The 18,273-nt window shown below is 37.2% G+C and overlaps 1 protein-coding gene across 2 annotated transcripts in view; it reads right to left on the bottom strand.

Annotated features, from left to right (window-relative positions):
• The window catches only part of LOC150074954 (transportin-3-like), a 742,971-nt gene that overhangs the window by 267,309 nt on the left and 457,389 nt on the right, over positions 1 to 18,273 (bottom strand). For both annotated transcript variants that reach the window (XM_090388987.1, XM_090388988.1), the window contains one exon: positions 8,284 to 8,423. In XM_090388987.1, coding sequence (XP_090245113.1) covers positions 8,284 to 8,423 — 140 coding nt within the window. The remainder of the gene's footprint in view (positions 1 to 8,283; positions 8,424 to 18,273) is intronic.

The raw sequence follows: 18,273 nt of genomic DNA, 5'->3' as shown, positions 1-18,273 counted from the left end.
GTAACATCATCAGTTGGTCCCACTGTATAGAATTTAAATACTGTCTCAGTCCATCGTAGTGGCCTTTACGGAAGCAATAACCCTTCCCTTTACCCCTAATGGTAGTTACCTCTTTCAGTAAATCCCACTTCAGCACACTGTGATCACTGCCACCTAGTGGTTCATTTATCTGCAGATTCTTAATGCATGAAGAATTACTGCTGATAATCAAATCAAGAGTATTACTCCCTCTAGTTGCCTCCCGAACATGCTGATGTAGAAAACAATCATCCAATAAATCCACAAAAGCCCTGCTAGTGTGTGAGTAACCAGCTCCCAAATTCCAGTCAATATCTGGGAAATTAAAATCTCCCATTATAAGACTCTCTGATTTACTGGCCCACTCTATTTCCCTGTACAGTTCCTTATTATACTCATCAGAGTCATTAGGCCTATAGCACACTCCTACTCTCAATTTTGATCTCCCAATGCTTATGTCACACCAAACTGACTCAACACTGCACTGTCCAGCAATGTCGACTGGCTTCACTTCCTTGGTTTTTATGTGTTTCTTAACTAATAGCACATAACCCCTCCCCCCTTCCTATCCTGTCTATCCTTTCTGTAGACGTTGTACTCCCCAAATTGCAGTTCTGCATCCCTTATATCTGTGTGACACCACGTCTCTGATATCCCAACAATATCTGCCTTTGATGTTTTGAGCAATACCTCAAATTCATCAAATTTATTTACTAAACTCCTAGCATTGGTGTACACGCAAGTATACCTGCACCTGTTTCTATTCTTAGCTACCCTAACACAACCCATGTGTTTACTTGTACCGCAATGTCTCCCAGCAGTCTCTGAAATACCATGCATCTTGTTTTTCAGGCTTCATTTTTATCAAATATGAGACTCAAGAATTTTGTGTCTTGCACTAGTGGAATAGCATTTTAACCAAGCTTCAATTCAGATTCAGGATGAAGTATCAGCTTATGACAAAAATGTGCGTGTCTTCTCTGGCGAGCACCTGAATCCATTTGCAAGCGCACAGGAATTAAGGTGATCAATGGCTTGCTGCAGCTGTCTTTCAATAACCCCCATATTGCACGACTGAGAGATTATGCTAAATTCATTAACAGAAAGTTTACAATTGGAGGAATTTACTTTGATGACAAAGTGTGACACTTTATACTGATCCTTGCAGTACTCCCTCCTCTAGGCAAAATGGATGACAGAGGTGAGGATCCTACACGAAAATGGAGGACCAGTTAGCTAGAGAGTTTATAATAAAACCAGGGAGATGCCCTCTAAGACCGATTGGTATTTCTGGTGCAAGGGCTACTAGGGCAATATTGTGCCTATTAATGATATGGAGGTCAAAAATGGTGATTATAAAACTGTGTCAGAGATGATCACATAGCTGTATCCATTTTTGGAAGCAGAAAATTTCTGGAAGATTTGTATCATTGTCTATAGAGAGAGATCTATTGCAGAGATGTTCCTGTTGGGAGGTGGAGATAAGTTGGTGAGCCAGTATTTAATATGGTTAGATTTTGTCTGTTTACAAGCATTTTAATCAGTTGTCCTCGTCTGTCTTCACTGGGAGATCCCCACAATGGATGGTGTCCATTGAAGTCGCTCAATGAACAGAAAGGGGTTGGCAACTGCAGAATGAGATCTTCAAGGATAACTGGGTGGCACGTAGACAGAAAGCAGTGTTAGAGTAATGCCAATCGTTATTTGTGTGGCAACAGCTTCAATAGCAGTTTGTAACAGAATGCATTTACAAGGGACTCGTGAGTCTACGAGTATGGCTACTCCTCCATGAGCATTAGTGGTAGCAAGTCTGTCGTGCTGAAAGATATAATTTTTTATTGAGGGAGGCAACTGAGGTGTTAAATATGTCTCTTGTAAGCAGATTCCAATTGGATTATGTTTATAATTATTTCGTGGATGTCGTCAATATTGCTACAAAAGCCACTGCAGTTCCATTGGATGATGTTTTTCATTGTTTGGATTTAAATGGAGAAGCTGTCTCTGTCTGCTTTTTGGAAGTCTGTTTCAGAAGGTCAACTTTCATTTTGTCTCTCTCTGAAAAAACAGGTCTGCTATCTATTTTGTCTTCTGGATGGATTTCTAGAATGGTTTCATTTTCTTCTTGATTGCAAGTCTCATTTGTGTCCATAAGGGAAGTTCAGCATGCTGTTTGTTAACCGGATCACAGTTTTCTCATTGAGTAGGTCTTACATGAGCAACAGGTGGTACTGTGACTGGCGTGTTACTAGATCTGTTTGAAGTCTTTTGCTTTGAGGACTGAGGTACGGAAGAGAGTATAGATTGAGCCCATTCAGGAATAGAGATGCTTGGTAGAATTGATGTATTAGTCTGAACTGATATTGCATGAAATCGTTTAGCAGCACCAGGATATGTATGTTTTGGCATCTGTTGCTGTATTTATTTTCTTGCTTCAGAAAATGAGACTTTTTTTTCTACTTTGTAAGCCTGGATTTTCTTTTCATATATCCACTGGTCACATGTTTTAGAGAAGGCTGGGGGTTGCCTTTACAATTAGGGTAGAGTGAGGACTGATTTACAATCAGCTTGTGCATGCTCCTTCGAGCCACAGTTAGGGCATACAGCACTCGACAGACCATTTGAGAGTGTCCGAATTTCTGACATTTATAACATCTTATTGGATTTGAAATATACGGGCGAATGTGGCAGTTTACATACCCGGCTTTCACCAATGAAGGTAGGTTTGGTGAACTAAATGTCAGTATGATGCTGCGAGTTGGGATAGGTTGGCCATCTTTCTTCATTAGGTCCCATTCGAGAGATGACACCTTTGGTGGTATTGATTGTAGCATGTGATGACACCTTGACTGGAATTCCACCAAATGTGGTGAGTTTGAGAAAGGATTCAGAGTGTTTTGAGCTGGTGGTCTCAACCAGTAGGTTGCCAGATTTAAGATGACTCACCATTTTTGGGGAACCTGCTACACTTTCCATACATTTCTGTATGAGAAATGGTGATAGATTGCCTATGGCCTGATTTGTTAAGGAATGCAAGGTCAGGAAACTTGGATGTTCTACTCTGGAAGCATCCGTCTTCAGCCTCTTTCTGTTGGTTGCATCATCATCAAGTTGGTGCAAATCCATTGAATTTAGATTTGCTGTCTGAATTGGAGGAAAGTTGTCGAAATCCATATTTTGCTCCTTTGGCCCTGGGGGTTTGCTTTACCACCCAGGTTTCCGGCCCCACCAGGAGGAGGCAGGAGCCGTGCAAAGAGGTGACCAAGTGGCTGAGTTAGTAAGTTAATACCAACAGAAAAATAAACAGAAAGGTGGTTTCCCTTTCTGGGCCTCTGCCTACTTCTTGTAGTGGGAAAGAGCTACTCTGACATAGAAATCAAGAAAATGGTGTTGGAAAACAAAAATAGAAACTGTTCGTTTAAATGCACTTTATAGGAAATGCTTTCAGAAATTACTAGAATTGCTTGGCCACGGAATGCTTGGCGCCAGGGACCTCTAAGATCGAGGTTATGCAGCAAATATTTTAAGATGCCAAATCTCAAAGTTGTGCTTTTTCCATATCAAAGAATACAGACACAAGATGGCCCAGAGTGGACTGGCTTCTTGGATGTTGGAGAGTAGGTGGTTTGATTCTAAATACCCTATTAAATGAAAATTAACCATTCTCTCCAGGAATTTGCATGGACAGCTAGTTAGAGTGATAGGACGATAATTAGTAGAGATTTAGGATCCTTTCCTGGCTTTGCAAAGGCAAGAGCAATTGCCAAGTGCCAGGCATCCAGAAATTGTTCTTCAATAAAGATTCTGTTATATAGAAAGAGCAGAGGATCCATAGATTTTGGTGAAAGATGCTTAATCATTTCATAATGGATGCCATCTGCTCCAACAGCATCCCCACTTCTGGTTCTAATAGGCCTGGACCTGGAGGTCATCCATAGGGCTATTATTACTGCCTATCCCGGGGGTCTTCCGGCCACCATCCAAGACCATGCAATTGATCCAGCAAATGACACCACAAGTGGGAGAAGCTACTCGTAGACAAGCTTACACAGATCTGGCAAACCACAAAAGTGTCAGTCTCAGACAAAGGCCTGATAACTAAAAAATTCCTTCCTACTGTTATAGGTTCCTCTCAAACCTAACTGAAGCCACCACCCTAGTTTTCTCCAGGTCTCTATGCAAATTTTCTATTGACTGGCCATGGCTCTATAAAACTCACTTCCTTGGGCATCTGAGATAATTGGATCTGTACCTGCAAAGAGACTGAAGATTGCAACAACCTTCTCTATACCTGCCCATTCTATCATGACTTGCAAAGCACTCTGAACACAATTTATGACGTGCCCAATGAACATGAGTACCCTTTGTCAATGAAGAAAATTATTATTGGGCCTTCACTGAATTTGCCTAAAATCTATTCAATGAACAAAGAACACTGGACTGCAAGAACTGGACCACTGGTGCCAGTAAGACTGGTGTCCATCATAGCTTAATTCTAAATCCTGATGCTATCTGTCAGTTGACATAATGCTAACCCAGTTCTTCAGCTGATTAGGATTTCAAGGTTTCTCGACTGCTCACTCAGTCAATGGCCACCTACGTGAAGCACCCTTGCTTTGTGATGAGTCTGTTAAGGGCCTCTTCCAGAGTATTATTGCCTCAAGCAGAGATGGGGAAACCCCCCTGGTGCCATCAGACAACTAACACACTATACACCTTGCCTCTCCTCTACTTGCTGGCCTACCTCCATCACCAATGCATCCCTACACTACACTTTTCATCTTTGGCCTGAACACAGCATTGTATTTCATGATGACACTAATGTAGAAGTGGGGATCCCCTGGTGCCCTTTGACCCTCAACACTTTACATTTTGTCCTTTCTGTATACATTATACCCCTTATATCTGAGTAACACCAGGTTTCTGATATCCCCAGAATGTCTGCATTTGATGGCCTGACCAGCACTTTAAATTTATTTACTGTACACTTAGCATTGGTGTACATGCAAGTATACATGCACCTGTTCTAACTCTTAGTTACCTTAAAACAGCTCATTTATATTTGTTCCACGATGACCCCCCCCCCTCCCACAGCCCTTGAAATCCCTGGCTCTTTACCTTCTAGACTGTTCTCGTTCCAATACTAGTGCAAGAATCTCTTTCACCTCTAACTGCGGCTATTGTTAATCTATTAACAATAGCCACAGTTAGAGGTGAAAGAGATTGTATATCTCTCAAAGCAAGTAGTTTTCTGAATCACCTTACACTGCCTCAATAGTATCAGCAAAAGTTCTAATACCCTTTCTACTTAAGCGTATTATCCATCCCTGTAAAAGTGATCTCTCCTGTTAACAAGCACAAACCATGCTGAGAAAAATTCTACCCCACAAGCCTTGCACAATCTCACCAGGGTTGGAACTGATTGACAAGGCTCTCTCATCATGTACTCCCTCCTATTGTGTCTGGGCAGAATTGCAGACACTTTAAAATTTAACCCTAGCTCGCAACTTTTTCTCAACATTGCCCTGTTCTTGTTAAGTAATTACTCCTATCTCCTACTCAATGTCATTAGCTTCACTTATTTATTTTGTTACTGACAGGGCCTCTCAGGCACCCAAACACCTCATAATAAGTAACTCTTCCTAAGATGTTTGGAGTGAATAGCACTAAACTGAATTCTAGTGGATAGTATTTAAAATATACAGAATTATTGCAAACAAGTCCTGTATGAATTGCACTATAGTGAGGGTTGTTGTTGGCATTAGATCTAATGAGACAAGGGCTACTGAGGCTAAATTGCGATAGTGAGGAACAATTGCATATAGTAAACCCCCGCTATTCGCGGGGGTTACGTTCCTGAGAAATGTGGCGAATACAGAAAACGCGAATACTGAGTTATGGCTCCCATAGTAATAAAGGGTTCTGTTCCAAAGTATGAAATATATAGGAAAAACTAGTCTAAAATTTTGTCTATATATGTATTATATGTATCTTCATAATATGACTATGTACATAGACAGTACATAGTTAAATGCAAGCATATGGCATCGAAATGAAAATAAGAAACAATTTAATATTAAATGTAATATTTATTAGAAATTTCAAACAAATCTTTCAAACCAGCAGTGCCTTTGATAGCAAAAAAACTTATTCCGCCAGTGCTATCACCATTTCGCTAAAGTGTTGATAAAGGAGTTTTGCCTTTTCACGAATGATGAGTGAACTTAATGGAATTTTATTTTGAGTTCGGTCTTCTATCCACAGATTTAAAGCTTTTTCCATTTTTTCTAATTTAACATCACGAGTTACAGAGCAAATTTTTGAAGCAATTAGCGTGTTTTCACGGACACCACGGCGGATTTCTTCTTCCGATTTTTTGATTGATCGTACTGCTGACTCATTGATTTTATAATGTTTTGCCACTGAGGAGACACTTTCACCATTAGAAATTTTGTCTAATAACTCAATTTTATTCGCTAATGTCATCACCTTCTTTGATATTTTCACATTTCTCTTGTTATTCGTAGCCATATTTTTGTACGGGTTAGAAAGAACTTGTCCACAATCTTCTTTACACACTCGAAAAAGTCTGTTTTACACTGCAAAACGGTAGATTTATCACTTTTGTAAGCATATCAATTTATAAATTGATAAATTTATTCAATTTATAAGCATATAAATTAAAAGCAAACGATGAAACCTTCCATGACAAGCGCATAACACATACTGAACAAGGATTAGCGAGAAACATCCACGCTCGCAATTTTGTCACCCCTCTCCCCCACCCACTGAGCGCTGTTTTGACCGGGAAAGATAATTTTAGCCACACCCATGTTTTATTATGGCGAAAAATATTCACGGCGCTTTAAAATTCACATTTTTTTAGGTTTCATTTTATATTAAATCAGCAATCGTGATTACGCGAAACCGCGAATAGCGGGGGTTTACTGTATTACTGATTTATCTATTTACATTTACAATCCGGGTCAGACATGTGGATAAAACTTGAGAAGTGCAGCTTTCATTTGTTCAACCTCACACTGCTCAGCCAATTTTCACTCAATTTTGTAATTAAATTCTTTTACTATACAGATAAAAAAAAAAAAAAAAAAAAAAAACACCCATAATTTGCTGACTAACTGAAGGAAAGATGTGGAAAACAATTTGTCATCATCCATGTATAACAGCATCTGGTTACCTGTTAAGGGTTTACTGAGCTGATTTTGGAGAGCAAATTACTTTATGCACTTTATTTTCTTAATGCAATTAGAGTCATTAACACACTAAGCCTTTAAACTGAATTGTGGCAATCCCAATCCTGATTTCCAAAGGAATAATTATATGATAAAGAAGTGGTGTAAATTCTTGCCATATTAAACAGATTTATTCTATGCTTGATATTAATGGCACTTTTCTATTATTTTATGAGCTGACGAGATTACCACGTCAATTTTCCATAAGCCCCTTTATTTTCTTAACATAGGTGTTTGGGCATGCAAGGATAGTAAGTCTTTCCATTTAAATAGAAATATTTTTATATGAGAGATGGTCATTTAAAAATATTTGTGTTCTTCTTCTTCCTTTCTTTTTTTTTTTCCCCTGGAAAGTGCTACAAATTTCAATCTCAACTATAATATTTGTATACTGCAACAATTATTTTTAAAACATCTTTTATAAATTAAGTAGTTGTGCTGGTACATATAGAATTTAGGACTAAAATGTCTCAGACTGCAAGAAGATTTTACTGTCATTAGTGCAATAGCATCACCAGATTTTAATATTTCATACCAAACAAAGTATGGTAAAGTTGTTAACCCTAGTTGGTTTAGTCTAAGAACACATCATCGAAGTACTTCTGAAATGAGCAAAACCATTTTATTTGATACAGAAAAATATAAATAAATAAAATAATAATAAATAAATAAAATGACTGATAGAGAAACTTTCATTAAACGAAAATTTTTATTTTGAAAATGGCACCTAAAATAATTTTTTATGGCCACTCTTCTGGAATGAAAAAAAAAAAAAAAAAAAAAAAAAACACAACGATGCAAACAGGAGGCTTTCACCATATATGAGGAATACTAAAAGTTTTGTCTAAAATTTCACACAAAATTCATACATTTTTTTCTGCATTCGCTCGTGCTATATGCCCAATGTTTCTGGTTAAAGGTTACATACGTATAAAACAATGTGTATTAAAAATAAGTAAACATCAGAGTATATTTAAAAGATAGCTGAAAAATGGGAGAATTACGGTTGAATTACCTAAATACTGAGGATGCTTCTCTATCCATTCGCATAGTTCACCAAGTAACTGTGTGCTTGTATAACGAACTGCGACATGTGTGACAGGTGGCAATTTTAAAATGGCATCAACCACTTGTGGAACAATTTTATTTTCCTCCCTAGTAGAAATACAATTTAGATAATGGAATATGATTAAAATTGATCTCTCTCTCTCTCTCTCTCTCTCTCTCTCTCTCTCTCTCTCTCTCTCTCTCTCTCTCTCTCTCTCTCTCTCTCTCTCTCTCACACACACAATATATATATATATATATGTAAACAAGAAAGTATGTTTTCAAGCTAATTTGTTATATACATACATACAACACAACTTGCAATATATTAAATGTTGTATTGATACAAAATTTAATAATGTATAGTTACCCTTAATTACAAACTTGCTGGTAGACTCCTGAACTAATTTTTGATAAAGAAAGATGGTAATTCGGTATATTAATTCTCCAAGTCATCATTCCGGTTTATCCCAAATGAGTTTGGTGGATTAAAGCCTGGACTCTAGGCAAGACAATGAAGTTTTTGCACACTCAAGTTTTCACATCTAATCACTACATGCCATGCAGTATGGCAAGATATACAGAAAAACTGTGTAATTTTGTAGTCATATTGCACAGTTTGGAGGAGGGGTACCTGCTTTCTCAGAAATAAAATTGACTGGGAATTGGCCAGACTGAAACATGGCCATAAGATCATGGCTTAGAAATGCACAGAATAGTTTTCTGGCAATGTATTGTACAGGTATTATGTTTAAAAGGCATTTAATTTAAATTAAAATTGTAAATTAAATTAAACTATACCAATTAAATGCTATACTTTTGAAAATGAGAATATATAGTATTCTCATTTGAAAATAGAGTATACATCACATGCTGTATACTATATTTTCACTATACTTATTTTATATATAATTAATAATCTATGATAAACAAATATGTTGGAACATTATGGATTTTATAACTGCTTCAAAGCAACATACTGACATCTAAACTATTAATTGAGACAACTCGGTATTATTAGATTTTAGGATTTTGAATTCGATTGTTCATTTATCACTAATATTATTAACATAACATAACAAAAAAAAAAAAAAAAAGCCCATTTGGATCAATGAAATGATTCCATAAAATTTTCCTCTCTGCAACTGGCAAAAACACTATTCACAGCCCATGTACTGATGCAGTTGGAATTTGCATGTCTAGTGTGATTAACCATTTCTCAAAATGTCATAAACAAAGTGGAAAAATTACAGATCCAATCGGCGAAATACCAACTAAGACATGAGATGGATTGGGTTTAGGTTTTTTTAAGGCTTAAGCAACAAAAGCTATTATATACACCACACAGCCACAAATGTCAAAATAAGTATTGGAAACCTTTTTAACCTAATCAAAACAAGTTTGATGTATATAAAAAGGTGTAAAATTAATTTTACAACAAATTTGGATAATTTATCGATCACTTGGTTCCCAATATTGCTTAAAAATTGAGAGATGTAATTTGCCACCATGGAATACTGCATCAATATAACGATATAGCTGCTTTTTTTTTTTTTTTTTTTTTGTAGTTGTTGGCGCATAGGCTTCTGTGGCCATAATGCACCTCCCAAGGTTTTTGCAGTACTTTGATCCAAGCCCGAGGCAGGAATCGAACCCGCGACCTTTGGGTTGCCAGGCAGGCACTTTACCCACCTGGCTAGCCCGGTCGGCAACGATATAGCTGCCATTGTTATAGTATCAATACAAGAACAATATAAACATGTTTTAGTAGTAGTAGTTTTGAGAATAATTCTATAGGAGTATAGTTATATTAGAAGTGTAGCAACTTAAAACAGAATGGTAAGTGCTGATGCTGAAGAAGCCAGATATAGTATAGTCGTGTTATGGACCAGCGTTTCCCAAACTGGGGTCCGCGGACCCCTGCAAGTCTGAAGACCAATTCCAGGGGTCTGCGAAATAGTGGTCGAATATACACTGTGCTGCCACTTTATTAGGTACACCCTTGATGTGCACACAAATGGTTTGTCCCACAACGTTCTGCTGCATTTGTGTCCCACACAAATGCAGCAGAACCACCATTCTAGTATCAGTTAAGCGTATACAAATCGTAGCAAGAATGGGGAAAAGGGGTGATCGTCGAACAACGCATCCCTGAAACGGCAGTTCTCCTGAACTTTCCAAACAACCATGGTTTCGAGGGTATATTGAGAATGTTGAGAATTGAGAATATTGAGAATGGTGCAATTAACAGAAAACATCCTCTCAACAGCACTCCTGTGAAAGAAAATCGCTTGTTGATGAGAGGTCAGAGGATGTTTGTTTGTTTGTTTGTTATTTGGTTTTTAGGAGCATTAGCAAAAGGCCATATTGTTCCGGGATATGCGGTGTTCATTCCCTGACCTTTCCGCATCCTCCGTATTTGGTGGTGACGGGCTCGAACCTCGGTCTAATCAAGAAGCGTGTGCTACGCACTGCTTCTCCTTCCCACCTGGCTACGGAGGCGCCCATCAGAGGATGATGGCTAGAATGGTACAAGCAAACAGATGGGCCACAATGTTGCACATCACGTCAGAATACAACCTTCGTGTGCAGAACAAAATATCGCAACGGACCACTAGTTGCACTTTGTTGCGAATAGGACCACTAGTCACACTTTGTCATGAATGGGCTACAATTTGTACATGTGGCCAACGGCCACATCACATACCTTAGTTATCAATGAAGAGCAAGAGAGCACACCTCCTGTGGGCACAGCAACATCAGCACTGGACTATCGAGGATAGGAAAATATTTTCTCGGTCGAAGTTCCTGGTGCATCATGTTGATGAAAGGCTCAGAATTTGGCGAAAACAATATGAATCCATGGACCTGTCATGTCTGACGACTATAGTACAAGGTGGTGGGGGCAATGTTATGGTGTGGGGAATGTTTTCTTGGCACACATTGGGTCCATCGATACCCATAGATTCAAGTCTGAATGCCACATCGTACCTAAACATTGTTGCTGACCAAGTGCATGTTGACAGTTTATCCTCAGTCAGATGGTTACCTCCAGCAGGATAATGCACCGATGCACAAAGCCCAAATCACTGTGGAATGGTTCCAGGAACATGACAATGACTTTTCTTTGCTGTAGTGGCCCAATCAGTACCCGGATCTCAATCCTATTGAACATCTTTGGGATGAGCTGAAAAGGGCTGTTCGCTGCACGCCTACACCTCTGTCGAATCTCAAGGAACTGCGTGACACACTCATGCCTACATGGTACTCCATTCCTGCATTTTCAGCATCTTGTTCAATTAATGCCTAGATGAACTCAGGCTGTTTTAAAGGCTAAAGGAGGCCCAACGTGCTACTAGGTAGGTGTACCTAATAAATGGCAGCACAGTGTGTGTGTGTGTGTGTGCACACACACACACACACACACACACACACACACACACACACACACACACACACACACACACACACACACACAGGGTGTTTCAAAAATGATGGTCAATAATTTAAAGGTGAAAAGTACAAACTAAAATAAGCAAAAAAGTCCCAGTGAACATCAGGCCGCAAATGAATCGTTTTAGAGATAATGCACGTTTTCTGTTAAGATGGACCAATAACTATGGGAGCACTCTGGGAGGGTAGTCTGTATTTCGGAGACCTTGTACACGCTGGGCATGGTAAGGTTACAGTAATTGGTGATGTAAAATTTGCCACACACTGCTATGACTCAATACACACTCTTGCAGAGTAACCCTCCTTGTTGAAATTCCTGGATTTTGTTCTATTCATTCTAATACCCTTTCCTCAACATCACGTGTTATGCTTCTGGGCCTACCTGCTCATACTCCATGTTCCGTAAGGCGGGTGATGTACACTGATGAATGTGCGCCTGTTGGGCTGCCTTCAGCAGGGAAATGCTTCTTGGTACAAATGTGCAGCCTCGAGTTGTTGTTGGCTTTACCATATATGAAGTGCAGGTCCACATACTCTTCGTTGCTGTAACCTCTTTCCATGTTGACTATCCTTTGACAAGTACTAGTATGCCTGCTATGGCTCGGAGAAAGGGGAAAGGGAGAAAATGAGCATAACCTAACCCAAACAAACAAGTCACTACAAGGTGAACTCTGTACAGTTCACCTTGTCAGTGGTGGAACCCCCAGCTGGAAATGTGCAATATCTCGAAAACAATTCACTTAAGGACCCATGTTTACTAGGCTTTTTTGCATATTGTAGTCTGTAGTACAGTTCACCTTTAAATTATTGACCATCACTTTTGAAACACCCTGCGTGTGTGTGTGTATATCCAATATTTTAAATTAAATAAAATAAAATAAAACATAAGCCAGTAGTATGGCAAAAACTGTAGGGCGAAAATTAACATAAAAATAACCCAAATAAACAAACGAACGAAAAAAAAGAATAGACATAATAGTAGCCCGATAACTCTTGTATAATTTTGAGTTTTAAATCAGATTAATAATAACTATACAAATTTTAGAATAATGCCAATTATATAATAATTTAGCGGTACCCCCCCCCCCCCCCCGAGAGGTACCAGTTCCAAAAGACGTGAAATATCACCAAAAGAGGGTTAAAGGAACTACCAAACGATAACAAATTTCGCTGCATAAGGACCACCGCCGTGCAAATCCTCTGCACTAGTGGATCGATCAGAGGAGGGAGGGTGAATTGGTACTTCGATCTTTTCACCATGGCGACGATTTGTATAGCGATTGAAATGCAGCGATTCCATGACCATTATTGGCCTCGTGGTGCTCTGTCGATATGGGGCATAATGGTCAGTCTATATTTATTTTAATTTATTTTGATTTTGTTATCGTTTGGTAGTTCCTTTAACCCTCTTTAGGTGATATTTCACGTCTTTCGGAACTGGTACCTCTTGGGGGTACCGCTAAATTATTATATAATTGGCATTATTCTAAAATTTGTATAGTTATTATTAATCGGATTTAAAACTCGAAATTATACAAGGGTTATCGGGCTACTATTATGTCTATTGTTTTTTTTCGTTCGTTTGTTTATTTGGGTTATTTTTATGTTAATTTTCGCTCTACAGTTTTTGCCATACTACTGGCTTATGTTTTATTTTATTTTATTTAATTTAAAATATTGGATGTATTTCAGCTTCATATGGAGGAATTGCATGTCGCTGCCTCTAATGAAAGCCTAATTATTTATTCACTTCATTATAATTTAATTTATGTTAATATTTAATATAATTCAATGATAGTATATATATATATTTCAATATAATTCAATGATAGTATATAGTATATATATATATATCTAACTGATATTAAATATTAAATCAAAATTAATGCCAGTAGCATGGCAAAACTGTTGAACGAAAAATGATAAATTAAACAATGATTAATCAACAGGGAGGGAGAAGAAAGGGTAAGACTAAAATTGTAGCAGAAAATCTCCAAATAATTTAGAAAATTCAATTCAAAATAATAAATCAATTTTAAAATTTAGAGCCAATTACATAAGAATTTAGTGACGCTCCCCCCCTTGTAAGGTGCCAGTTCCAAATTAGGTGAAATATCACAAATAGAGACTAAACTAACTACAATAAAATAAAATCAAAATAACAAAAATAGACTGACCATTATGCCCCAAATCAACAGAGGACCACAAGGCCAATAATGGTCAGAGAATTGCTGCATTTCAATCGCTAGACAAATCGCCACAAAGGCGAACTGATCGAAGGACCAGTCCGCCACCCAATCCTCCAATCAAACCGCAAATGCAGAGGATTTGAGTAGCGGTGGTCCTTATGCAGCAAAAAATAAAATATAGAACAGACAGACTAGCACTCCAGCGCAGAGTCACACAACTGACAATATAAGCTTAACCAGCTTATACAGACAAAAAAATAAATAAATAAAATACTATAGATGGCAGTACAGGCACAGCAATTAGCACATCAAACCCACTATACCATTTTATTTACATATTAAGCATAATGAAGTATTAAAAAATAAAAAATATAATACGAAAATTAAGAAAATAAATAAAGCTATCATTAGAGGCAGCAAAATGCACATTGCTCCAACGATGCTCAATGTATAACTGATATTAAATATTAAATCAAAATTACTGCCAGTAGCAAGGCACTTTGCTACAGTTTTCCCATGCTACTGGCATTAATTTTGATTTAATATCAGTTATATATTGAGCATCATGTGGAGGAATGTGCATTTTGCTGCCTCTAATGATAGCTTTATATTTATTTTCTTAATTTTCGTATTATATATATTTTTTAAATACATATTATGCTTATATATATATATATGAGCTTGGTATTGTCTGCTTGAATTACCTTTTATATTATTATCTTCAATATAATACAAAATATTTTATACACATTATGGTCGTAATGCATAATTGATCTAGCAACTGCATTGGCCCATAAGTATTAGTTACAGCTTGTTACGATTTATTAACTTTCTTTCCATATTACTCATATAAATATATACATAAGCTTTGCTCAGGTTCAGAATGCACTACTTAAGATAGCTTTTTCTATAACATACTCTATTTCTTATTTCCTAATTTATACCTTCATGGATTTTATGAATATGCATTTGGGTTGTTTATATACTAACAATTGACATTAACTTTGTTCTTATTAAATATGCAACTTAGAAACTCTTATAATAACATACTACATCGGCAGAGTGGACTAAATTTGACCGAGGAGACTATTTCTGCTCTGGATATGCTCCTACGTTAATACACTGACACATACACAAATAACACACACTTCACAGAACAATCTAGCATATAACAATTCTGGCTGTAATATCCAAGATCCATTTCTTAAATTTCAACATTGTAATAACAAATTATGTCTTACTTGTCCTTATATGCATCCAAATCAAGCTACAATTAATATAAATGCGCAAATATTTTGCAAAATGAATAATGTTATATATATATGTGATCACTTGTCGTACTTGCAACGTTAAATATATTGGTCAAACCAGTAATAATTTACATATCAGAATGAATATACATCGTTCAGACATTAATATTTACAATAAGTCTAGTAAGAAAACAGGTAATCTTGAACATGATATTGAATTTAGACATTTACAAAAACATACTTTAGGTAATATTTTCATTTCAATACTTAACACAAATGAAAGATAACTGCAAGAAGAAATTAGCATGTTACAATATAAAACACTATATCCATACAGACTGAATAACAGATTTAATCAAAAATACATGATTAATAATTTGAAAGGTATTTATAATATGTTTAAAATTGCTAAACTTCATAAATCTAAATGCAAAAGAAAATATAGTAAATCTAAAACATTTAAGAGTGACCGAGAACAGCTAGGGGATTTCATAGATTTATTTAAAATTTGAGACACTGATCCTATAAACAGAGGTAAAATACATAATACACTCTTCAGCATTAAATTTAGTGCACTCAAAGCCCTAAGCAGGAAAGCCAATAATTATGTCTTTGGATCTTCTCACCTTATGCACATTATACTAGACATTGTTAAATTCAGAATTAATATTTTTAATATTAACAATCAACCAGAAAACTCTGTCCTTGTCTTATATTTTCAAAATAAAATGATGGATAATTTGGATATACATAGAACTATTAACTTACGTAATGACTTGCTACCTATTAATAACTTACATATTAATATCAGATTTAGATATGCTAAACCATTTGGTCTTATAGCACGTAACTATAAAATAATAGCTACAAACCTTCACAATATTAACATTGGACAGTATATATGTGTTTGCCACAAGCCTTCATTTCTTAGATACGTAGATCCTAACCATAACCACATTATAACCGACGATTTAGATATAATCCCATATCCAGAGCTTAGAGATATTTTATCATTCGGTTTTAAGTTTTGACCTAATCTACCTAATAATAAATCAACTTTTAAAAAACTGTTATATCTAGATTACTGCAAAAGATCTGCATACAAATAAAACATACTGGTTGGGGCATACCACATGTAGCTTTTCACAATGATAATATCATATTTAACAAATATAATCAATTGAAACTCATATTGGATAATCTAAATAATACAAAATTAATAAATAACTCAAAGAAATATTTTGTAATTACTCAAACATTTTGTATTTACTCCGGTTGACAAAGCTGCTTGCAATTATGCAATTATATGTAAGTCATATTACATGAAGGTATATCAGGCTTAGTGTTGAAGTTTGCAGATGATACAAAGGTGGGCAGGGTTGTTAATGAGAGTAATGGCAGTGCGCTACTGCAACAGTCTCTAGATAATTAGGGAAGATGGGCTAAGAAGCGGCAACTGAAGTTTGACAAATGCAAAGTACTGCATATAGGTAGAAGTAACCCCAGAGAAACGTACCAACTGTGTGGTACTACACTTAAGGTGGTAGAAAATGAAAAAGACCTGGGAGAAATTGTGCAGTCAGATATGAAGTTTTCTGAGCAATGCAGACAGGCTGCGAGGGCAGGTCATGAGGTTTTGTCAATGGTATATAGGAATTTTGCTAGCAGAGAAAAGGAGGTGATTGTCCTCTGTATAAGGCAATGGTCAGGCCATGGGCACTGCATCCATGTCTGGAGGCCTCATTTTAGGAAGAATATAGAGTTGCTTGAGCGTGTACAGAGAAGGGCAACAAGATTGGTGAGGGGAATGAAGGGATCCTCTTACCAAGAAAGGCTTAAGTTCTGCAAATTGCAGTGGCTGGAGACTAGGCACCTGCGCGGTGATGTGATTGAGGTGTATAAGGCCTTGAATGGGCTGAGCCCGCTGAATTCTGATGGGATCCTTCCACTCGTTCAGATTACGAACCTAAGAGGGCATAAATTCAAATTAAGAAAAGACAGATGTAGAATAGACGTGCAGAAATTTGCCTTTAGCCAGCGGGTGGTTAATTGCTGGAACAAACTTCCATCTGTTGTTGTGGAAGTTGAGATAGGTTAAATAAATTTAAGAAGGAACTGGACAGGCATTTGGAGGGAATGGTGTGATTTTTTTTTTTTTTTTGGCTGATGCTGCATAAGCTCATACACTTGCTTTCTTGCATCACACGCCACTACTACTACTACATAGAAATTATTAAAAATGAACTGCAGTCCAGTAGCACATACAAATACATAGCATCTTCCCCTAATGTAATAATCAAAAAACTAATAGCATCTTCCCCTAATGTAATAATCAAAAAACTAATAGCATCTTTCCCTAATGTAATAAAAAACTAATAGCATTGCATAAAAAATTAAAGAACAATAACCTAAAATATCCGTTTATACAGGGCGTCTCAAAAATATTGGTACAAATGTTTAGGGGAGGTAGGTAACATCTAAAGGAATGCGAATCGCATAGGAACCCATAACCGGAAACGTCACGGGAAAGTAGTAGCAGAGGCACAAGAAGCAGAAATGACACAAGACAGTAATTAGCGGTAAACATTTATTTGACATAATATTAACAATGGAGTACGAGATGGATGCATTTCATGATGTTACAACCGATGCTCGAAGGTTCCACCATGAGACATGATGCATGTGTGACACCGACGCAGCATGGACTGGCGGACACAGTTGAACACACCTGGAGTTTCTTTGACAGTAGCAGCACCGCAGACGAGTCTTGCCACAAGATCCATTTCCATCTCCACAGGCAATTCATACACGATAGATTTGAGGCCCGACCCCACAGAAAGAAATCAAGACTCGATAAATCAGGCGAGTATGGGGGCCAGGCAACGGGTCCACCACGGCCAATCCATTGACGCCCAAAATGCCAGTTCAAATGGTCACGAATACACCTTCCATAATGGGCAGGCGCCCCGTCATGTTGCATCTCACATTTGCTGGAAAATCGTCAAGTAACCCTGGTAGAAATTGTTCAAGAAAGATCCGATATTTAGCAGAGTTCATGGGGGATGG

Source organism: Mastigoproctus giganteus, chromosome 14, assembly GCF_048544385.1.
Source record: "Mastigoproctus giganteus isolate SK-2022 chromosome 14, ASM4854438v1, whole genome shotgun sequence".
In the NCBI taxonomy this organism is placed as follows: Eukaryota; Metazoa; Arthropoda; class Arachnida; order Uropygi; family Thelyphonidae; genus Mastigoproctus; species Mastigoproctus giganteus.
The sequence above is the reverse complement of the archived record's forward strand: the minus strand, read 5'-3'. Positions and strand labels throughout refer to the sequence as shown.